General features: G+C 46.7%; 1 protein-coding gene across 8 annotated transcripts in view; it reads left to right on the top strand.

Annotated features, from left to right (window-relative positions):
* Window positions 1-23,466, top strand: part of WDFY4 (WDFY family member 4) — a 295,461-nt gene that overhangs the window by 6,660 nt on the left and 265,335 nt on the right. For all 8 annotated transcript variants that reach the window (XM_030335435.1, XM_030335436.1, XM_030335430.1 and 5 more), the window contains one exon: window positions 14,722-14,972. In XM_030335435.1, coding sequence (XP_030191295.1) covers window positions 14,739-14,972 — 234 coding nt within the window. In that variant the 5' untranslated portion in view covers window positions 14,722-14,738. The remainder of the gene's footprint in view (window positions 1-14,721; window positions 14,973-23,466) is intronic.

The following is a 23,466-nucleotide window of genomic DNA, read 5'->3' as shown; positions in this document are numbered from 1 at the left end:
CAAAGTGTTGTGACTACTTTTTAATCACAGGATGGCTGGGTGGTGGCAGGAGTTTGGAAGTTGGAGAGAAGGGGGTTATTTCTTGGTTGGGGCAAGGAAGAAATGCCTGGCCAAGGAAGCATGGAAGGTGGCAAGATTGGGTTATGTGGAGCTGAGGGAGGGGCATCCCAGGGAGAGACTCCTGAGTAAAGGCAAAGGATCAGATGATGAGTGAACAGTTCATTTGGCCAGACCTCATTGGGAGTGCAGTGGGCAATCAGTCAAGGAAGGATGTTGGGACATATCATTGAGGGCCAAGAGCTTGAGAGTGTTCCTTGAGAAGATGAGGAACCACTGAACACAGTTGAGCAAGGGACTGATGTGATGGGGCTGTGCTCCGCAGTCTGACACTGTGGGGTAAGTGGGAGACATTGGGGAGACCAGAGGCAGAGAGGCCTGCCATGGCAAGGCGGGAAGAGAGACGAAGCAGCAGTGGGCTCACCCTCCCAGCGCCATTTTCCCATTTCCTGTGCATGTAGAAGAATTAGGTCTAGGTAAGAAATTATTCCCTGACACGTCCGGAAATTCACTAGCTTCTAGGAGACTCGTTCTGATTAAACATGTATCCAGGTCTCAAAAGAGAAATGTGAAGGCTCTGAACATGAAGCTAATTTTGAAAAGTAAACCTTCATCGGTGGACAGACCCTTAAGGAGCATTATTCCAGGTGCTTTATGTGACAGGTGGGGAAGTCAGTCACAGAGGGGCCTAACACCCCTGCTTCCTGACTGCCAGTAATGCATTTCCTCTGCATTTTGGTGAAGAAACATCACAGGACAAAGTTGCATCTGAAAATGTCTCTTTTTTGCATGAGCCTAGAAGCAGAGTTTTCTGGATCCAGATCTGCCTAGCACGGTAGAGGACAGGGAGCCCAAGACAACTAGTAAGTTTCTTTACGGGGGATGTGGGCAGTTTGTGCTCTTGCCTTTTTTGTGATTTTTTTTTTGATCTACAAGAATTAAAAATTAATTCTTTAGTATACTAATGAGTTCCGTGAGAATTAGGAGATGCTTAATTCCTCCCAAGTCAGGAATGCACACTTCCATATACGTTTACAAGTTTGAATAGCGATTTTTGTATTTATTTTCTAGCCAAAGTATACTTGAAATTAAAAAAAAAATTTTTTTTAATGTTTATTTATTTTTTGAGAGAGAGAGAGGCAGAGCTTGAGCAAGGGAGGGGCAGAGAAAGAGGGAGACACAGAATCTGAAGCAGGCTCCAGGCTCTGAGCTGTCAGCACAGAGCTGGGCGCGGGCCTCAAATTCACAAACCAGAAGATCATGACCTGAGCTGAAGTCAGACGCTTAACCAAATGAACCACCCAGGGGCCCCCCTTTTTATACTTGAAATTCAATGAGCTAAACAGAAGGGTTGTGTGAGCTAACCATTCCTGGAAAAGTTTTCATCTCTCGAACCTTAACAAGTGGTCTGAGAAGTATAAAGGGTGCTACAAGTCCCTGGCCGTTTCACTCCTCCCAAGAATTTGGACGATGAAGAATGGGATGGGGGCAGCCTAGCATCTGGAGACCTTGACCCAGCCCCTCCCGGAGATGTGATCTCTACCCTATTCCCACCCCCTTCCCCTTGCGGTGGTACAAAACCACTAGCGGTCCAACATCACCTCTCCCATCCCGTTGTGTGTCCTTCCTCAGGGAGCAGTTCTCTCTAACCTGTCCACAGGCTTATTTCTCCTCCACTCAGGCTCCTTCTCCAAAGCCCTGGCTTCTGTGACACCTCTCCTACCACCTGATACCCCCCCCTCCCCCTTCTCACCTCGAATCGCCAGCTCCTTTCCTCTGCCCCCTTCACTCTGGGTTCCTGCTATAAAGGGTGCATTGCAGGCATTGAATTGTGGCATCCCTTTACCTGCCCCCACCCCCTTCCTCAGGCTGTGAGCACCTGGGGGCAGGGACTGAGCCCTCTGGGCAGGCCCAGCATCTAGCAGGGGGTCACATTACAGGGTCCATATCACTCTCTGTTGAGAACCCCAGGGCGACTCCCAGGATAACTGCATGGAACATGACAAGGGCGTTACTGGCATTCCTTTTGCCACACACACCCTTCCCCATCCTTGCTCCCTGTGCTCCAGACTCTTTGAATCTCTACCCTCTTCCCCGAACATGCATGCTGCCCCGGGGTACTTGGCTTCCGGAGCACCAACTCCTCATCTCTCAGTGCCCGTCATGGGGACCATCTTTTCTGAGAAGTCTTCCCAGACCATCACGACCGTCTCCAGACTGGGCCAGGAGCCTCTGCTGTGCCCCACAGCCAGGCACCTCCCTGTCCAGCACCTGCCCCACTCTGTCTGTTTCCTTGCTGTTCTTCTGCACTCCTGAGTGTGAGCTGTCAGGTCTAGGGTGTAGACCAGGGACAGTTCCGCTCCTTGCATGTTTACTAATCAAACGTCCCACCCCACAGAGAAAGCTGTAGAGAGCCACAGTTCTGGTGGCTTAGGCTGGAGGGTGAGTGCTTAATGCTGGGCGTGCTGCTGGTGGCAGCCCAGGAGTGGGTGGCCGGCTGGTGTCCACCTCGTGCCCGGGCTAATCAACCGTTGGCCTTGTGGTTCCCAGAGATCAGCTTTTACCTGGGGGGATGGTGAGACCACCGGGTCCTGTTCTATGAGCTGGGGCCACACGGCAGACCTGGCCCCAGACCTCCTTGGACGAGGGATTAGCAACACCTTTGCAAGTCCAGCCGGGGGACTCCTACTAGAGTTTCCAGCTGGTGCCCAAGGTACCCCCAAGATATATTCTTACCATCGTTGATGATTGTGTCAAGCCAAACTGGATTGGTGGAAGGGGATGAAGAGCTTTGAAGTCGGAAAAGTCTGGGTTTGCCCTTCTGATGCTTATTCTGATTCTGATGCTTGTTAGCAGTAAGCTAGCTATTTTCTCTGAATGTCAATTTCTCTGCATCTTGCTTTCCCCATCTATGTAATGGGAATAATCATACCTACCTTATAAGTTTTCTGAGATTAGAGAGCAGCACTGATAACTGCCAGCAGATGCTCGTTCAGTTATGGTCGTTTGTACTTAAGCAACACTTCCCTATGTTTTAGTGGGCAGCGAGCCACAGATTCGCTCCCACGATGGAGCGGCTCCCGATTATGGGGGCTGGGCTTCTTGTCACCTGTGCTGTCACTGGCCCATGTCTTTGTGCAGACAGTGACAGCTCAGTTACAGCTAAGCTTTGAGGATCTGGCCAGGGGAACTGCTCCCTGGCCATTTTTGGCAATGTGGAAGTCAGTACACATAGTGAGATACAGAACCAGGGACCCTCCTGCAGGACACGGCAGGTTCCTATATTGTGTTGCTGTTGCCAAAACCGCAGAGGTGTGTGCTAGCTAGGAGGGCTTGGACTGGAATCAAAAAAAGGAAGTGTTGAGGGCCGTGGCAGGTGCAACCTGCCCAGTTCCTGTCAATCAGGGTCCCCATCTTAGTCTTCAGGGGGAATTTCTCAACTTCTGGAAATAACCGAGGCATTTGAGGCAGGATGTAGAGCCCTGGGCTCTGCTGTTCTCTGCTTGTGGGCACTCTCAGCCCTTGGCTGATGGAGGAGGTGGGACCCTTGTTAACTGGAGAGGGCTTGGGGCAGCAGGTGGCTGCTGGAAGTGGATGTCAAGGCTCAAGGAACCTCCAACACCACTTGTTTCCGTGCGCCTCCCACCACCCTGCGTCCCCCTCCCCCACATTTCCTCCCCCCCCATCCTGCCATTGCCCACAGGGACGCTCATCACAGGAGGGGTCCCTCTGCACATGCTCTCGTACTTGCCCTGGAGCCGGCTCTTGGGGACAGCGCTCCTGCTTCTGGTCCCCATTCTTTATCTTCAAGATGGCCAGCTCCCCACCTCTGGCCCTGTCTCTGTGCTCTCCAGGATGAACCCCAAGGCCTCGATTTAACTCACTTAGTGTCCTGCTGTCCATTCAAACCAGTGCCTTGTTGTGAGAAAACCTGAGATTGGACACACTCAGCAGACAAGCAAGGAGGAGGGTGGTACAGAAGGGAAACCAGGTCTAGGGTGGGGGCAGCTTGCCCTGGCCACAGGGCTGGACCCTCAGAAGTGACTGAGGTCCCAGAGCACACCCACGGAGGACTATTTGGATGTAGGCTTCTCCAGGAAGTGCAGGCAGATTTTAGGACCCTCAAGGCAGCAACACACAGAATGGGAGTGGGTGCACAGGGCAAGAGGAACAGACACTTTGCACACATCTAGCCTGCGCTGGAGGTGATCTTACGTGTGTTCACTTGCTTAACTCTTTCCACAGCCTTGTTTTATTTTCTTAATTCATTTCTTTCTTTCTTTTTTCTTTTTTAAATAAATGTTCATTCATTTTTGAGAGAGAGAGAAAGAGAAAGAGAATGAGCGTTGAAGGGGCAGAGAGATGGGGACAGAGGATCCGAAGCAGGCTCTGGGCTGACAGCAGTGAGCCTGATGTGGGACTTGAACTCGTGAACTGTGAGATCATGATCTGAGCTGAAGCTGGATGCCCAGTCAACCAAGCCACCCAGGCGTCCCTTCCAACAGCCTTGTAAGAAGATATCGTTCCCGTTGTACAGGTGCAGGCATCGAGGCTCGGTGACTGTAAGTCACTGAGGCCAAAAGTTCGGGAGAGGTAGAGCTAGGATTTGAATCAGATTTGTCCGGTGCTGCTCTGGGTCTGCCCGTGGAGCTGGGTAGGGATGGAGGGAGACAGGTCCAGCCTAGAAGTCTAGGTTCAGGGTGGTGATGTTATCTTACTAGGGAATCAAGGCTGCCTTACAGCCAGACTTAGAGGCCCCATTCCCAGACATCCTGAGCTGGCCTGCTGGGGGCCCTGGAACTCTTGGCACCTGCCCAGCTCATGGTTAGCCCAGGAGCTGCTATCTGGCCTCCACGCACAGCTCTGGGAGGCTTTCACGATGTTCTCCTCCAGTGGCTTGCAACAGCTTCCCAGGCCTGTCACCTCTCCTGGGGATGCGTCGAAATCACCTGAAACCTTATAGAAATCACGCTTGCCTGGGGCCCACCCAGACCAACGAAGTGGCAATCTCCGGGGAGCAAGTCCCCCTAGGTGGTTCTGGTGTGCAGCCTGGGCTGGTGAGGACTGCTCCCTTTCTAAACTCATCGAGCAGTTCTCCATCCCTTCAGATGATCTCAGACGTCCCTTTGCCTCTGTGTTTCCAAAGTGATCCTTCTAACCAGAGTGGTCCTCACCTACACCTGGGGTCTATGTTAGCCTCCTGGCTCTCCCTGCTTCTCGTTTCTCCCTGTTCTGGGCCTGGCTTCACGCCAGGCAGGAATAACATTTCCAAAGTATGTTTACTGTGTTGTTCTCCTCTTCCAAACCTTCAAGATCTGCTCATTATGTAGAACAGTATGTCTGTGCTGGCCCATTCTCCTGGTCCTCATGACTCAGCTACACCATGGTTTCCCGTAATGCCTGCAGTCACGCTTCCCTCCAGAGAGCCTGTCTGCTTGCACTGGTCTTGTTTCCTGCTCAAGATCATGTTCCAGCTCTTTAGCTGGTCTTGGTTTGTGCAGATCAGGTGGGGATGTTAGTGAAGCCCCCTTTGAACAGCAACCTCAGGGGGATCCCCAGTTCCACATGTTACCGACGACCTCTTTCTCCCGGAGGGCCCATGGTTCACGGTTACGTATCTGGTCCTTGTTGAGTTTGTTCTCAGCTGCAGAGACAGGTTGGAGGGGCACATCTTTTACCCATCCCCCCCCCCCCAAATCTGGCTCCTCCTTGCTTCTAAGAAGGTACAGCCCAATGCTGTGCCTGCCCCACAGGACATGCTCAGCAAATCCTGATGAATTCAAGGTATGCAGGAAAGGCTGTCTGGTGGGGGGTTCTGTGGGACTTTATTCAACACTGTCATGCTGCTAAGCTGCCTTATTTTACCCAGAATAATGTCCTCAAGGTGTATTTATGTTGTAGCATGTATCCAAATTTCCCTCCTTTTGGAGGCTGACAAATACTCCATTGTACAGATGGACCACATTTTGCTTATCTGGTCATCTACTAATGGACAGTTGGGTTGTTTCCAGCTTTTTGCTCTTGTGAGTAATCATGTTCTACACGTGGGTATACAAATATCTATTGACGCTCTGCTTTCAATTCTTTTGGGATATATTTTTACTTTTTTTTTTGTAATGTTTATTCATTTTTGAGAGACAGAGAGAGACAGAGCATGAGCGGGGAAGGGGCAGAGAGAGAGGGAGACACAGAATCTGAAGTAGGTTCCAGGCTCTGAGCTGTCAGCACAGAGCCCGATGCGGGGCTCGAACTCAGGAATGGCGAGATCTTTTTGTTTGCTGTGAATCATTTGCAAAGATGAATTCTTAGAAGGATTAACCATTTTCCAAAGGGGAAGAAGAACAGTTTTCACACTTCTGCCCAAAGTTCACTATTCCTTACCAGAAGTGTTTCCTCAGTTCACAGTGCCTAATTCAAAGTGCAAGGGCTTTATTATTTTTTTAATTTTTTTAATCTTTATTTATTTATTTATTTTTATTTTTGAGAGGGAGACAGAGAACTAGCAGGGGAGGGGCAGAGAGAGAGAGGGAGACACAGAATCTGAAGCAGGTTCCAGGCTCTGAGCTGTCAGCACAGAGCCCGACGTGGGGCTTGAACTCAGACTGCGAGATCATGACCTGAGCCGAAGTTGGACGCTCAACCGACTGAACCACCCAGGTGCCCCGATCTTTTTACTTTTTATAGTTGGCCCACCTTGACTATTAGTTCAGCCAAGTTGACAAAATTATCATTAAAAATGTAGTTTTTTTTTTAAAGAGGGACGACTTCATGGCTCAGTTGGTTAAGCGTCTGACTCTTGATTTCAACTCAGGTTGTGATCTCACTGTTTGTGGGATTGAGCCTCATGTTGGGCTCTGCACTGACAGCGTGGAGCCTGCTTGGGATTCTCTCTCTCTCTCTCTCTCTCTCTCTCTCTCTGCCCCTCCCCCACTCGTTCACGTGCATCCGCACCTTCTCTCTCCAAATGAATAAATGCACTTAAAAAAATTTGGTGGGCAAGTGGATGGAAACTTATGGCGTAGTCTCCATACTTGGCCAACATGGGGGCACCCCTGAGTGAGCTCTGTCTGTGTGAGGCTGCTGTTCATGGGAACTTGGATCCTGTCCCCACCTTGTGACATCCCGAGGAAGGAGGTGGTATGGTTAGGGAGGAGGGTGGGGGCTTTGGAGCCAGCCAAACACTTGCAAGGTGGCCACCTGGGGAAGCAACCAAACCTCTCTGCATCTGGCTTTCAGCTGTAAACTACTGCCTTGCTCTTTGCTCCCTCAAGGGCTGTTGTTGTGAAGAGAAGGTGAGGTGATACAGAGATAAAAGGTAGGGCCATGAAGAAGTAGGTGGTCAGAGAGGTGAGGTATTACCGTGATGAAGTGTATAGCTATCTCCCCGTTGCACTGGATATAACCACGGGGGACGGACTGAGACCTCCACCGCCTCTCCTTCTAGATTCTTCTGTGAGTCCTCTTTCCACCTCAGAATGTTTGTATTTTTTGTAAGCCAGGTTTATTGAGGCATAATTTACGTACAAAATGTGTTACCCTCTTAGTGTGGCCTTTCTCATGTGATTGTACGGTGAGAAACGGGGAGACCACCTCTATCTTGAATTTTATCGTAGCCGCTCTTTGTCACCAGGTCTGAGCTGCTCCACAGAAGGCACTGAGTCCCAGGCTTCCCTGTGACCTGCCCGGTTGGAGGGTGGCTCCACATACCTTCCTGCCCCATTTCCCCTGGAATGGCTTCCTGACATCTTAGCTCCAAGGGCTGCTAAATCACAGCTTTATGTCCTGAGCTTTTACCTGTTGGCAAATCACTTCACAGAAGGTCAGGGATGAAACGGTCCACCGAATGTTGGTTTCGCAGCCCCCAGGCCTCACCAACGCGCCTGATTCTCCGGGCTTCAGCACACAGCTGCAGGCCGGAGGCCCTGGGTGCTCTGCTTCTGACACATTACAAAGCAGAGCTCTGACAATGTCATGTTCTGCAGGGTGGGTGGGCTGGGAGCGAGGATGGGCAGCGATACCCATCTGAGGGGGCCCACGTGGCCCACTCTCAGCCCTGGGAATCCCTCCCTCTACTGTCACTGCCGACTAATCGTCTACTCTCCGTGCACGGACAGGGGAATCTCTCCCCCGCACCCCCCACCCGCCACACGCAACCGCAGGCCCTCACCCCACTCAGGTGCCTCTCCAGCCGTTTGGCACTGACTCATTGCCCTACATCTCTTCTGCGGTCAATGCATCGAGGCCAGAGGGTGGAACTGAGATCGCCGGGGCCATTTCAATGAGGAGACACCTAGTTTCAGAGAAGGGAAGTAACTCGGTTAAGGCACCACAGCAGCCCAGCTGCCCTGTGACTCCCATCTCAGCCCTAAGGCTCCCCTTCGGCTTGGGGGCTGTATGAGTGGGCAGGTTCCTGCCCAGTGCCTCTCTCTTGCTGCCTCATACAGGCTGCAGGAAAGCAAGGCCTCTGGTCTGCCTGGTGGGGCAGGGGAAGAAACGTGACTAAACTGTGCTTTGCATTACATGCCGCGAGCCCGACCCAGACGGGGAAACAGCTCACTGGCAGAGAGGGGGCCTTGTTGTTCCTAGAGTCCCCCGAGGCCCCCTCCCCCCACAGCTTCCAGTCCCCTGGTTCTGCCAAAGCTATCTTTCCCTTTACCTCACTCCACCCCCACCCCTGCCCTGCCTGCCCCTGCAAACTCCCACCTCTCCAAGAAATCTTTACAGGGTGGCAAGTCTTCCCTCAGCCTGGGTTACCTGCCAAGCAGTTGTCCAAGCCCTTCTGTCTACCCAGGGCCTCAAACCAGCCCTCGTTTGAGTATCACCTCAGTATCAGTATTGCTGTCTGCAGACCCAGGATGGACTCTGCTTTGGCCGCCCCTGACTGACGACAGGGCCCTGGAGAGGTCACTTCTCTGCTCTGAGCCTTGGTAGCAGCTACAGATGAAGGCTGATAGCTTTGACCTTGCTGGAAAGCAGGAAGATTCCATGAATTGGTGCAGGTAAATGTCTGCACCAAGGAGGCACCAATAAATGCCCATCTACCCTCCACCATCCTAGAGAAGACATGTGCCAACACTGACTTAATCCCGGTACCCCTGGAGGGGTCCTGTTACTGTCCCTTTTTATAAATGAGGACACAGGCACGGATGGGTTTCATCACTAGGTTTAAGCCCGTTGATTCACACTGAAGAGGCCCGGTTCCGGAGTCTGTGCTTGCGGCCACTATGCTGCATGTATGAGAATAGAATCCATGGAAGTTTGAGCCTTGAAGTGGTGTTTGTTTATTTTTTTTGTTGATTTTTGGGAAAAATGCCCCCAGCTCCCATTCCCATAGGGTGAGGCCAGGGAGGTGGGGTCAGACATCTGCTGGGTTGGAACCTATTTCTTTTTGAAATTTTGATATTTGTTCCTCATGGAGTTTTTGACATTAATTTTGACTTTTAAAGATACTTCACTAAAGCGTTATTTTTCGTGGCTGAGATTTTTGACATCCCTTACATCTTGTGACTGAAGTAGGTATCTTACTTGCCTCACTAATCCCAGCCCTCTAGTGCACCTCCCCCCAGCTTAGCCTGTTTTGCCCTGGATAAGAAAGTGTTAGCACCTTCTTACAAGAAGGCACCTTTGATAATGAAGTGGATTAGAATGATTTCTTCTTGCCCATTCTTCACGTAGCCCCGAGAGGTCAGTTACGCCTCGTGATTTTCCTTTTGCAAATAAAACTGAAGTAGGTCTAGGGTGATGAGCAGAACCGAGAGGGGGGATGGCTACAGCTTGACATGTGAGTTAGACAACTTCTCCGTGGGATTTCATGGATCCTCATTTGTCGGAGATTCTTGGTTTTAAAGCTCTCTATTCAGGGAAAAGCGATTCAAGTGTTTCACTTCTGTAAATATGGCTTCTTAATTTCAGAGGAAACCTGAAGGGGTTTCTGATATCTCCCCTGGACATCCAGCTACTTTCCTCAGGGCCACACTTTCACCTTATCTTGTCACCTGCCTGTTCTGAAAATGTGGCGTGGCTGCGAGCCTACCGAGGCGTGTTATTGAATGAATCTATTAGTAGCACCTGCTAGGTGTGACCGCAAAATGTGATGGAGGCAACACTTATCTTGGCTCTATCAGCCATCCCGTGCATTGGGGTGTCTGTGCTGGCTCTGTTGGGGATGGAGAGAGTGGTTTGGACACAGGGACTGTCTGAGTCTGGGGGAAATTCGAGTAGCAATCTTGGAGCGAGGGGGGGAAAACTTGTTTTGAAGAGGAGTCTAAACTACAGACAGAAAGATCCAGGTGCTGTCAGCATATAGGTTCATTCATTCGTTCGTTCATTCGTACAGTAACATTTGATTGAGCGTCTATGCTGTGCCAACCCCCGACATAGGTGCAGTGACTTCCTTCACAGAGCTAGCATGCAGTGCCTATGTGGCTCTCAGGGGAGTAGCTTGAGGGAACTCAAGAAATGAGGACACTTGGCATCTGACTCCAGAAAACCACTGCAGGGGCCCCTGAAGGAGACTGAGCAGCAACCAGACAGAACGAGGACAGCAGAATATGTGGGGGGATGCAACACAGAAGCCATTGTTTTTGTGTGTGTGCACAAGTCAGCACCGTTGCTTTTTAACCTACCAAATGAGCAGGAATTAAAAAGCGGTAAGTGAAGAAGAGTGAACTCCTTTTCGTAATTTTTTTTAATGTTTATTTTTGAGAGAGACAAAGTGTGAGTGGGGAAGGGGCAGAGAGAGATCGGGAGGTACAGAATCTGAAACAGGCTCCAGGCTCAGAGCTGTCAGCACAGAGCCCGATGCGGGGCTCGAACTCGGGAATGGCGAGATCATGACTTAGGCTGAAGTTGGACGCTTAACAGATTGAGCCACCCAGGCACCCCAGGAAGTGTGACCTCTGATACATTCTCGGTCAGAGGACTATATATTGATGCAGTGTTTAAGGAGAAGTGGCTTGGAAATACGTGTCAAGGTACAGCTATTTATATTCTAGGAATTTCAGAATGTATTAAATCTATTATTTGTTCATGGCTATAAGAAAGACTTAGACACAAGGCCTATCATTATGGTGTGTTTATAGTAGCGAATAATTTGAAACTACTTAAACACCTACGTGTAGGGGATTAATTAAATGAACGACCAGCATGACTCTACTGCCACCGTAAGCCGTTCAAAATGAAGATGGGGCCCCTGGGTGGCTCAGTCGGTTAAGCATCCAACTCTTGATTTCGACTCAGGTCACGATCTCACAGTTTCGGGAGTGTGAGCCTCACTTTGGGCTCTGTGCTGATGGTGTGGAGCCTGCTTGAGATTCTCCCTCTCTCTCTGCCCCTCCTCTTCTTGCACCCTCTCTGTCTTTCTCAAAAATAAATAATAAATAAAAACAAAATGAAGATGTGGAGGACCTGCGACAACACGAAGATTCATGGTACGTTTTTGTGACAAACAACATTCTAAACTAATTCATCAGAAAAATGGATTGCAAGGAGTTATTTGTGATTTGTAAAACCAACAAGGGACAAGTTTCTTGACAATACTCCCTCCAAGCAACAAGAAAAAGACAGGCAAGGAAAAATAAGCAAAGGTTATGAATAGTTCACAGAAGAGGAGCTGTGAATAGCTAAGAGGCATCTGAGATGCTCAGACTCCTTAGAGAAATGCAAATTAAAATAACAAAGAGGGATCACTTTACTTCAATCGGATTGGCAAACATTAGAGCACGGGTAATTGGTGAGATGGTAGAGGAGCCTGTGGAGAAAGTGTGGTCTGGTGCCAGCTTTCTGGAAGCATCTTAGTTCATGGCATTTAGTTGAATGAAACAGGTGTGTACCCTTGACTTAGCACTCCTGCCCCCAAGTTCATATGCAGAGCCGGTCACATCCAGCCCCATGAAGGGCCCCTCATGGGCATATCCAGAACAAAATTGAGTGCACTGTAGGAAGTCATGGGCAATCTGGCCATGACTGTGAGCGAAACATCAAAGAGGCATGAGATGCCCACTTTGTAACAGGGGCAGCAGTTAGAAGGAATGCAGCTGACAAACACAGAGACGCATGCTAGGTCTGAAGGGTGCAATGCTGAGTGAAAAAGTGAGCTGCAGAAAAGATGCAGAAAGTCATTCAGGGAACTTGAATTGCCTGTATTCAGAAATTGTATCACCTGTGTCATGTTTTGTTTTGTTTTTAATGTTTATTTTTGAGAGGGACAGAGAGAGACAGAGTGCAAGTTGAGGAGGGGCAGAGAGAGAGGGAGACACAGAATCTGAAGCAGGCTCCAGGCTCCAAGCTGTCAGCACAGAGCCTGACATGGGGCTCAAACCCACAAACTGTGAGATCATGACCTGAGCCGAGGTTGGGCACTTGATAGACTGAGCCACCAGCCCCACCTATGTCATGTTTTATAAAGACCTGTGTTGTTAAGCAGGTGGGGTGGGCGGGATGGGGAAGAAGGGAATGTGAGTGGGGAAAGGAGGGCTAAGGAAGAAGTGAATAAACTGACAAAGCCAGCCAGGAACGTGGTCCAGGTCAGGGAAGACCACCTGCCCCCGAGGGTCAACCCAACAAAGGAAACAAAACTCCTACCAAGCTCCAGCTAACCAACCATCAAAAGCAAAAAGTATAAATAAAAAGTTTGCTTCAACAATATTAGGGAGCATGTTTTTTTTTTAAAGTTTATTTATTTTGAGAGAGTGTATAAGCAGAGAAGGGGAAAAGAGAGAGGGAGGGAGGAAGAGAGAGAGAAAGAGAGAGAGAGTATCCCAAGCAGGCTCCATACTATCAGCGAGGAGCCTGATGTAGGGCTCGAACTCACGGACCATGAGATTATGACCAGAACTGGAATAAAGAGTTGGGTACTTAACTTGACTGAGCCACCCAGGCACCCCTAGGATTATGGTTGCTTTTTTTTTAATCAAACATATTCATAGATAACATGAAATACCAATAATCATTTTTCTGGGTAAGGGCAAGTTAGTGTCACAAGCTCAGAAACAGCCAAAGAAAAACCAATGAATTACTGAAGTAGTAATTAGTGAAAACTGATTGTGCACATACCAAAAAAGACAAGTTTGCCAAGTGGGAACACTTTGCTCAGGGGTCTATTGTTATAAAGCAGCTTATATAGTGAGAAGGCACCGACTATTCTTCACAGTGATTGGTTAAAATATTAGAATTTTCTTAAATGACAGGGAATTGGTCTGTGGTTGCCTCATATCAACCTTGGAAGACAGTTTAAGTTTTGTTTCTGATTGTCAGAGGGTCTAAGCAAGAAATGACTGAGATCAAGTTAGTTTTGCAAAATAAGTGACGTTAAGCTTTGCTTGTAGGACTAAACTGGTATTGTCCGCTCAGAGAATTTTTGAGGCTGGTTTGCTTATTTCAATACTCGGTATGCTTCCTGATACTCTGTTCCTTTCCTACTTTGACACTGAACTTCCATGGTTTTTGTAACAAGAAAATGAAGTTTGAGAGTAGTAAGTACATGTGTTGGAAGAAGCATCAGGGACTCATGGAGTTGTGTACATAAAGGGTGAGAATGATTCAAAGAGGGTTGGTTTATCTGGCCACATAACCCTTAGTTCACCCCCGATCTAGCCTGTGGGGGGGGGGGTGTACTGGGCTAAAAATAAAGCGTGGCATAGCCCCTCAGCTGCTGTAGCCCAGAGAAAAATACTGGCGGGTCCATTTCTTGTGCCCATCTGTCTGGTTGCTGCGCCATGATTGGTGGTTGTTGGTCACTGGACAGACTCCAGGATGGACTCCTACATGGTGACGTCATGGTTAGGGAGGGCTTCTTGCAGGAGAGCTGGACATTCTGGGCTCCACTTGGAGTTTCCCGTACTCCTGACAAACAAACAAGCATTTGTTGTGCTGGGAGTCAGTCATGACTCAACTAAAGACTGGGACAACTGAAAAGTCAAGGACACAAATAAAGGCACCTTCTCAAGGTTACCCATCTGGCAAATCGGTCTTTGGCTACTTTCATTGCATAAATTCTTGTCCTCATGCCTACTGACCCAAGATCTCCAGCTTGCACAAGTCACCCGTGTGTGTGCTAATAAAGGAGGTCTTTTAAGTTAGCATGGGGGTTTAGAGTCCCTTTGAGGACAAAGTTCTCTAAAAATATTGAATGTGAAGCAAATAATGCTGAGAATGAAAAACCTGTAACCTTTTAGACTCATATGGTAGAAGGAAGTTACAACTGAAGTACAGAATTGCATGCTTGTACAAATACTGGTGAGGCATTTGTGCATATCCCTTCTACTTTGCTTTTTAAAAAAGGTGCGGCATCATGTAATAAAAACAAAAAACAAGCTTTGGTGTTAACGGTTTGCCTTTCAACGGGATGTCTACCTGCCCATATGCCTTTGGCCCAGCCAGTTTCCTTCCTTATACAGAGAAAATAAGAATGCCCACCGCTCTCATGAGTCTGTGTAAAGAGCCCAGCAACAGTGCCTGGCACAAGTTAGATTGTCAATATAAGTCACGTCTAAGTCAGAATCTCTTTTTCAAAAAGTCTCCCTATTTTAGTCAGTTTCAGATTCTTAGAGGAACCATCCTCAATAGGAACTGAACTGAATGAGTACAGTACCTTGTCTCCCAATCAGCTTCATCGGGAAGTGCTGTGACAGGACTTTACATTTTTGTTTTTTGTTCTGAATTCAGATCTGCTTTGCTAAGGCATGGAGGCAGAAGATGTTTCAAGGGCTGAAGACAGAGCTGAGTGTCCAGGTTCCAAAAATGAAGGCCAGCCTGATGTTGCTCAGCCTGACTTCCCACATGGAGGCCAGTCTCCTGGTCCCACTGCTCTCTGGGAGATGCTAGAAAGGAAGTTTCTGGAATATCAGAAGTTGGCTCACGGAAGCCCGGCTGAACATCAGCAGAGCCTGTTGAATCTTCTCCCACTGTTCCTAAAGGTCGGTATTCTTGTTTTTGAAACCATAAGATGATACGGTGCTCTGGGGAACACTTCTGGGATGATCGGAAGCTGGAGTTGGTGGTTTTAATATCATCACAAGTGGTCCCTGGTGGGTTGCTTAGAGGGGAGTGTTTTGCTATTTAATAAAAATGGCAAGCAAGGCTCATCTCCAGGATGAGGAAGAGTTGGAAAGGACAGTTGGCTCTTGAGTAATACTGTCTCCTTAGTTAAAAAAATTATATTGTTCAACCACAATCCCAACATAGGAGCCAGAGAAAGACCAGCTCCTCTGGAGCTAGGAAAGGAACGTGTTTCCTGGGGTGCAGAGTTGGTGGGTAACCTCAAACACCAGCATGCCAACGGTGGGGCTTGGGAGAACCTGATCACAGGCCCATGAGGGAAGCCCAGGTTGTCCACTGGGCTACCATTCTGGCCAGTGGCAGCTGGTGACAACTTGGGTGCAAAAGATTCCTTTTTTTGTCTCAGAACAAAGGTGCTGCCTGTGAGGTCTGCTTTATAGTTGCATATGTTGGAGTTTAAGTTGCAGAGTTGGAAACTTTTTAAAAAAAATTTTTTATGTTTATTTATTTTTGAGAGAGAGCGATAGAGTGTGAGCATGGGAAGGGCACAAAGAGAGAAGGATACGCAGATCTGAAAAAGGCTCCAGGCTCTGAGCTCTCAGCACAGAGCCCGACGCGGGAGATCATGAGATCATGACCTGAGCCAAAGTCAGATGCTTAACTGACTGAGCCACCCAGACGCCCCCAGAGTTGGAAACTTTTTATGAGAACTTAGTTTTTGCTTGACTATTGATTTGGGGTTGTTAAAAAGAAAACATATAGCTACATTCAAAGCTACATTCAGAGACTATGGGATCCTTTCACATTTGAAACTAGACTAAGACAGATGGAGACTTTGGCAGGTTTTTATTGGGAAACCCCCTTGTTCATATATCTCATCTAATTTATTAGCCAGAAATAATTGAGAACCTCCAAAGATGGGAATCTTCTTGAGATCATATTTCTAGGATACATTGAACACTTAGGCATGTCTTTCTATAAAAAATTTTGCCAGGTAGCTTACTGTCCATTAACTCATTGTTTTCCTCCATCTTTTGGACTTATTATACCCCATCTATTTCATTTCACAGACTGGATAACTGGAGCATAGGGAATGTATAGGAAAAGAAGAACTAGGTTAGGAGACACAGCTCAGGTTTCTCATTCCTAACCCTCCCTGCCCTGATGACCCTAGCTTCTGGGGGGGTGGGGGTGGTTGAGTCTTCCCCAGTTCTCAGGTCAACTTTGCTTTATGGAGGGAAAAGTGTGAGCCACTTCCTGCCCCCCACCAAAATTTGCTGGGAAGTGAGTGGATTCGGCCATTGCCTTGTCTCTTTCCTACCCATCTGGGCAACCATAGCTCTGGAAAGGACTCTCATTCAAGAGCCAGGGCTTGGTCCTTCTTTACCTCTTTCCAGATTGTTGACTTTAAGTTCATTCATTTGTTATACATATATTCATTAAGCTCTTATACCCTGTGCTGGGGCCTGGGGCCCAGCACTAAGCACTAAGAAGACAGACAGAGGTTTTACTGTCATGGAATATTTAGTCCAGAGTGGAAGATACTAAATAACACCCAGAATGTGTTTTGTCTGGATTCTAGGGGTTAACAATGACTTTGTGGCCCTTTTTTCAAAATGGAAAGTTTTCACATGAAAATAAGATTTCCAGTTTTCTCTTGAAAATTTTGGTAGATGCAATACTGATAATTGGGTGGAGAGGGTTAGGGGCACCCTTTTTAGACAGAAGATGGTCTCTACTTCTCAGTTTTTCTCCAGTTTCCCCATTCCCCAATATCTTTCGCCCAACACACAATACTCATTTATGTTACCTGATCTGTAGGCATTTGAGCTTGTGGCCTCATGCATAACAAGCAGTTCCTATCACTGAACTTTGATATTGGTTCATGCCTCCCAAGCCCTGTTCTTGTAACTAGAGACATAATGGTCCTATTGTTGAACACATGGACTTTGGGGCCAAAGAGGGCAGGTGTCTCAAGTCCTGGCTCCATTGCTAATTAGCTGTGCATCCTTGAACAAATGATTAAATATTGCTGAACCTCAGTTTCTTCATCTGTAAAGTGGAACCAATAGCACTTTGCTGGAAATCTGTGAGGGTAAGATTAAGTGATGATTGTAAAGTTCATAGCACATGGAGAGCACAGTCATTACCTTTCTACTAGCCTCTAGGATACTAACTGTGTGTGTAGTTTGAGATACTATTTCCACCATTCCCCAAACTGCCAACACAATCTGATATGTTTTGAATCCCTGAAGCTCACCTCTGATGAACCCTGCAGAAGCAGAATTATTATCATTTCTTTTTTTTTTTTTTTTTAATTTTTTTTTCAACGTTTATTTATTTTTGGGACAGAGAGAGACAGAGCATGAACGGGGGAGGGGCAGAGAGAGAGGGAGACACAGAATCGGAAACAGGCTCCAGGCTCCGAGCCATCAGCCCAGAGCCCGACGCGGGGCTCGAACTCACGGACCGCGAGATCGTGACCTGGCTGAAGTCGGACGCTTAACCGACTGTGCCACCCAGGCGCCCCTCATTTCTTAAAATCTATATTCTTGTATTAAGCCCCACATGTCTACAAACCTGTTGTTTCTTTTAAGCTCTAACTAATAAAACCCCACCAGAGCCAGAGACCACAGGCTTCTTAATTAAGAGTTGGGGGGGGGGGGCACCCAGGTGGCTCATTCAGTTAAGTGTCCAACTCTTGATGGCCACTCAGGTCGTGATCTCATGGTTGTGAGGTTGAGCTCTGCATTGGCTCCACACAGAGTGCAGAGCCTGCTTGGAATTCTCTCTCTCTCTCTCTCTCTCTCTCTCTCTCTCTCGGAATAAATCAACTTTAAAAAAAAGTTGGTAGTGGAAAGTAACATGGGGAAGATCAGAGGGTTTTTTGCCTTTCTTTCTTTCTTTTCTTCCTTTCTTTCTTTTCTTTTCTTTTTTTAGTATAGTGCAGATAAAATCTGATGACGAAGAACATCCATATGTTCTTATGAACATTCCATATACTAGGAATACGGGTCCTTGTATAAGAAGTCAAGCTTGAAACCACTCTGTTCTGAATTTTATAACCACAAAACAGTGTTCTTCAAGGTTGCCTATAAAGAACTCCCTTGGAGATATGAGAATTTCAAAAGTTATGCTAAAGCCTTAGTTATGCATTGGTTGTCATGGTAACCATGCCCCCATTGGGTTCTGAGACAACTGAGTGTATCTAAAAGAGTCTTGGACTTCTTTGTTGGGTGGAGCTCAACTCTCTATACCTGACTCTTTTCACTTTGGGCCCAAGGAAAACTAAGATTATCTGGAATATTCTTGTTTTTGTTTGTTTCTTTTTGAGAGAGAGAGATAGAGAGAGAGAGCACAGGCGCAAGTGCTGGGGAGGGGGAGAGGTGGGGGAGGGAGAGGGGCTGCATGTGCCTTGACCTGGTGAGTCTTGAGATTTAATAACAGGCATTGTTATCAAATGCCTCTGACCCTCTCAGAGCTGCTTCTTTCACATCTTCTTCCCAAAGAACTTCCCTTTAGCCTCTTTGGCTTTGTCTCACGTTTGATTCCTCTGAGCCTACAGTGGACAACGTTCTCCCTAACTCTGCATTAAGTGCTAGGCAAGTACAAGGATGCACTTGGTTGGCTCTGAAGTACCTCCAAGCCCCATTGCCTCCCAAGTTGAAGAACAACTGTGGGGTTGTTAAAAAGTGAACCCACTCAAAATTTTGGATACACTGTTGGTAATAAGGAAAAGCCTAATGTAATTTCAGGGCATTGGACCCCTGGCAAGGAACGGCTCTGAAAGGATGAGTCAGAAAGGAAGTTCTCATCCAGAACTACAGGCTTTCCTCCCCCACCGGTCTCTCTCAATTCTCTCCGTATGTCAAAGAGAAGTTCTTAGCCAGGGCAGGTGATCAGTTTCACTGATAATCGCTAGTAATATTCACCAAACTCTAACTACCTAAACTAGGCATTTTGTTTAGTGTTTATAAGCCCCCCTAATAACTCCATGAAGAGAGTGCCATTTTTTATCCCAGCCTTGTAAATGAGGAAAGAGAGGTTTAGAGATGTTGCATAACTTGGCCAAAGTCGCTTAGTTGTTAGTAAGGAACAGAACTTAACCTGGACACTCTGGCCAGGCCTGTGTCATTCACCACTGGGGTCCCTCAGGCAGTGCTGGGGTTTTTGTAGAGCAGAACTCATTTGGTTGTTTTCCTGTCTTATGACTCAGTGGACATATGGCTCTGCCTGGCTAGTACCGATATTCCCCTTGGGTACAAAAAGGATGTCATCCCCTATACATGTGATGTCTAGATAGCTCCAGGAGGTTGCAGACAGGGAGGTTTTATTGCATCACACAGGAAGCAGCACAGAGCTAATGACTTCTTAGCGTGCAGAACAGTGTTTTTAGGAAAGATTTTGTTGACTGTTGTTTTCATGCCATGAGCCTTGGGCTTTGGTCTTTCTAGAACCCTTCCTATCATAGGATCTCACACCAAGAGAAGAAGGCATTCGTCTAGCAAGCATGGGTAGGTCCTGCTGGCCTTTAGGTTGAGTTTGCTTTTGGGGAAAATGAACCACTTCAGGTCCTCACACTGCACGGAGATAGTTGGTAATAATAGACATGGGGAAAGCTAGAGCTATAGATGTGGTTGTTGGAGATTGTTCTTAGAATATGTACTTTGAGGGAAAATGGGCAGTGAGATAGGGGAACCCTGGCAGTTAGTGTAAGACTCCTCACTGTCTGGGACAGACAACCTGGGGGTGGGACACATGGGGAAAAAGAGAGAGAGCTGTGGATGTGGTAGGTTACAGATGCTGAGAATGAGTCTATACTGCGCCCTTCAGGGGATGGCATCTATATCTCTTCCCCTGGGATCTGGGTGGATTTGTGATGGCTTAACTAATGGAATAGGGCCAAAGTGATGTGTGCGGGTCCAGGCTTCAAGAGACTTGCAGCTTCTTCTTCCTGTCACTTGTCACTCTTAGAACTCTGCTGCCATGTTGTGAGGAGGTCTAAGCAGCCCTGAGTAAAAGCCTATATGTAAAGGAACCAAAGCCCCTGACCTTGCTGCTGACAGCCAGCACCAACTCGCCAGCCATGTGAATGTGCCATCTTGCAAGTGGATGTCTAGCCCGTTAGCTGCCCCAGCTGCAAATCCATGAAGAAAAGAAGCCACTCAATTTTGGGGTGGTTGTTATAGAGCAGTCTATAGCCAGAACAGTGGGTAACAGTGGAGGGAATCATTCATTTCCTAGTGCGGAGGGATTGGAATTAACATTAAATCAGTTGTACTTGGACATGTGTTTGTACACGTATGTGTATATGCATGTGTGCAGATACACAGGTGTGTACAGGTGCTCTTAGACTAACAGCCGTGCCAGTGGTGTGGAGTTGATGCCATTGAGCGTGGTCAGTCATTCCCACAGAAGCCACACGTGGACCCAACTGAAAATGGAAGATAAAGAAGTAACATTAAACAGAATAATAAGGATGACCAATAATCATTCCCAAGTGTAGTGTCCAGAGGGGGCAGTGAAGGCGTGTACCCTTCCTTATCCATCCCTGACCTACCTGCCCTGAAGTGGGGTCTGCAACATGGTTTATTCCCATCTCAGAGAAAGAACATTCTTGTTGTGTTAGCAAAGTTTTGATACATCATTTTTTAGAAAGGAGAGGGTCAACCTTGTCACACTAGCAGGGGAGATTCACATAAAGTCTCTGACATGTGTTGAACTCACTTAAGGACCAAACCACCAAACTCTGTGGTAATGAGGACATAGTAACCTTGCAGCCATCCTTGAAAACCAGCCGGGTTCTGTCATTCCGAAGCTGGATTTTTCTCCCATCCCCTCAAGAGCTTTTATGATTCCTCATTTTCCTTTGGAGACCACAGCATCATTTTCCTTTCTCTTTCTTCTATGTGAGAGACAGCCACAAGGCATGATGGTGCAGCTTAGATAATGTGAGTAAATAAAAAATTTTAAAAATATTGAGCAATATTCTCTCAGCATGTAAGTCCCAGTTTGGGAAAAAATTAGGTCCTTTTGGAAACTGCCTTAACTCTTTGGGGTCTCCGTGGTACCATTCTGTAAATGATTGCCTCTGTGCATCAAACAGCACCCCAGTGGCCTGAAAGAGTTAACGTGGCCTCCAGAAGTGCCCTTTGTGGTCCCAGGAAGGAGTCTGAGCTTTGGGAGAATCTGGCTGAGCGTACAATTACTGTTCAGCTCACAGTGGCCCAATTTACTTTATTGTGGAGTGCCTGCAGGAATCCCACTGCTTGAGACGATCTAGATGCTTCTGAGTCAACTGCCTGCAAATTGGTCTTTGAGGGGTTTGCCAATGCAGGGAAGGAGGCACAGGAATCTGTTAGTAGACATCATAGCAGAGTTCTCAGTCCTGGGGAGGAAATAATCTTATAAGAAATTCTCAGCCAAAAGGACTGATTCTTTCTTTCCAGGGATTCAAGTTTCCAGGTGATATCTGGTTTCCAGGTGGTAGCCAGAAATTTCTCAGACAGGGACATGCTACTTGCGTGTGCGTGAGATAACTCAACTCTTCACTCTGCTGCTTACCTGATTCTCTGGGCTGACTCTCCTGCCTCAGTCTTAGTTTTTATAAAGCGGGAATAATCATAACAGCACCAATCTCGAAGGGTTGTTGTAAGGATTAATGAAAACAAGGCGAGCTAGGCTCAGCACTTGGCACGAAACCAGCGTGCGATGCATTCACCCATCAATCTGCATATTGTGGATTTGATACTCATGTGCTCACTTATCAAATATTTGCTGCAGGTCTACTGTGTGCAGTAGTGTTTAACATTCACCTAGCATGTTTGTAGTTTTAGCAAAGTTCTGATGGACTTCTCTTTTAATTACGAAGGAAAGGGGCAACTCAGTCCATTTATAGGGCAGAAACAAAAAATTTTCAGGTACAAAAAGTTATCCATATATGGATATTTATATCCACATATAAATATCCATGTACTCATTACCCATAGAAGAGAAATAAAACATTTCAGATAAACTAAAGCCACCTATGCATGCATTCTAGAGCTCATTCCCCTTCTGCCCTTTCCTAGTGGAAACCCACATCCTGCTGAGTTATTCCCTGTGGGGGAATTTATATATATATATATAAAATGTGTGTGTGTGTATATATACATATACACACACCTATATATATTATATATACATATATACATTATATATAATACATATACATACCTATTGAGTATATTATATGGATACGGTACGTGTTACACATATCCAAGTATATATCCAATATATATCCAAATTACACAATGATATGAATACATTTTAATAATCCTAAGTGATATTAGTGTGAAATTTATATGTAGACTCACAGGTTTTTCTAGACTCAGATTGTAATGTACTTTTGCAACTTGCTTTTTCCACTCAACATTGTATTTCTGGATCTATCCATATTGATACATGTAGCTCTGTTTCTTTTTCGGTTCTATGTAATACCTTTACATACATAGGCCACACATTATTCATTCATTGCCCTATTGATGAACATTCATTTTTTCCGGTGTTACACAATCACAAATAAAGTGCATAACATTTTGTGTTCATGTCTTCTTGTACACATGTGCCAACATTTCTATAAGGAATATACTTAGGAAGGAAATGCTGGGTCATAGGATGTGTCCCCCTCTAACTTTATTGGATTGGGTTAAGTACTCTTCAAAGGGACTTTTTGCAAATTGTGCTCCATCAGTAGAGCATGGGGGTTTCCTGGTCACTTAACTTTCCCCACAACTGTCATTGTCAGGCTTTACATTTTCACCAACCTGAAAAGTAGGACTATCTCACTGTAGTTTTAATTTGCATTTTCCTCGTTCTTAGTAATTCACTATTGATTGTATCTTTTATAAGTTCCTTGTTTCATCTGCCTGTTTAACAAATTAGGGTTTTTAAAATTAATTTGTAGGGATACTATTTCTTTGTCAGTTATATGCATTGCAAATATTTTTTCTCAATCTGTGTCTTGCTTCCTTTGTATGTAACATCTTTTAGTATAGAAAAAATTTCTAAAAGGTTTTTACTTTTTGATAAAAATAGAATCTACAGCAAGGAGACACATTTCCTTCTGGGATTTTGATGCTTTCTTCACCTTTTCTAGAAGGAGGGTCTCAGCTGAAAAAAAACTCAGTCACAGCTTTGGGCAGGGATATAATTTAATGTGGCTGGCCAGTGGGGGCAGTGGATGGCAGTCCAGCAAAAGTGTATTTTGTTGAGGCCACTAATTGCCAGGAACGCACCCAGCAGCCTCCCTTCCTGAAAAGGTGGGAAACCGGGAAGGGCGAAGTTGCCAGGAACTCAAGTCCTGTGCCAAGGATAGTCACTCCACTCTGACTGTTGGTCTGGAGAGAGCTCTCCTCATCCTGGGACTGGTAA

Source organism: Lynx canadensis, chromosome D2 (assembly GCF_007474595.2).
Source record: "Lynx canadensis isolate LIC74 chromosome D2, mLynCan4.pri.v2, whole genome shotgun sequence".
Taxonomy (NCBI): Eukaryota; Metazoa; Chordata; class Mammalia; order Carnivora; family Felidae; genus Lynx; species Lynx canadensis.
Note: the sequence above shows the minus strand (reverse complement) of the source record. Positions and strands in the feature narration are given on the sequence as shown.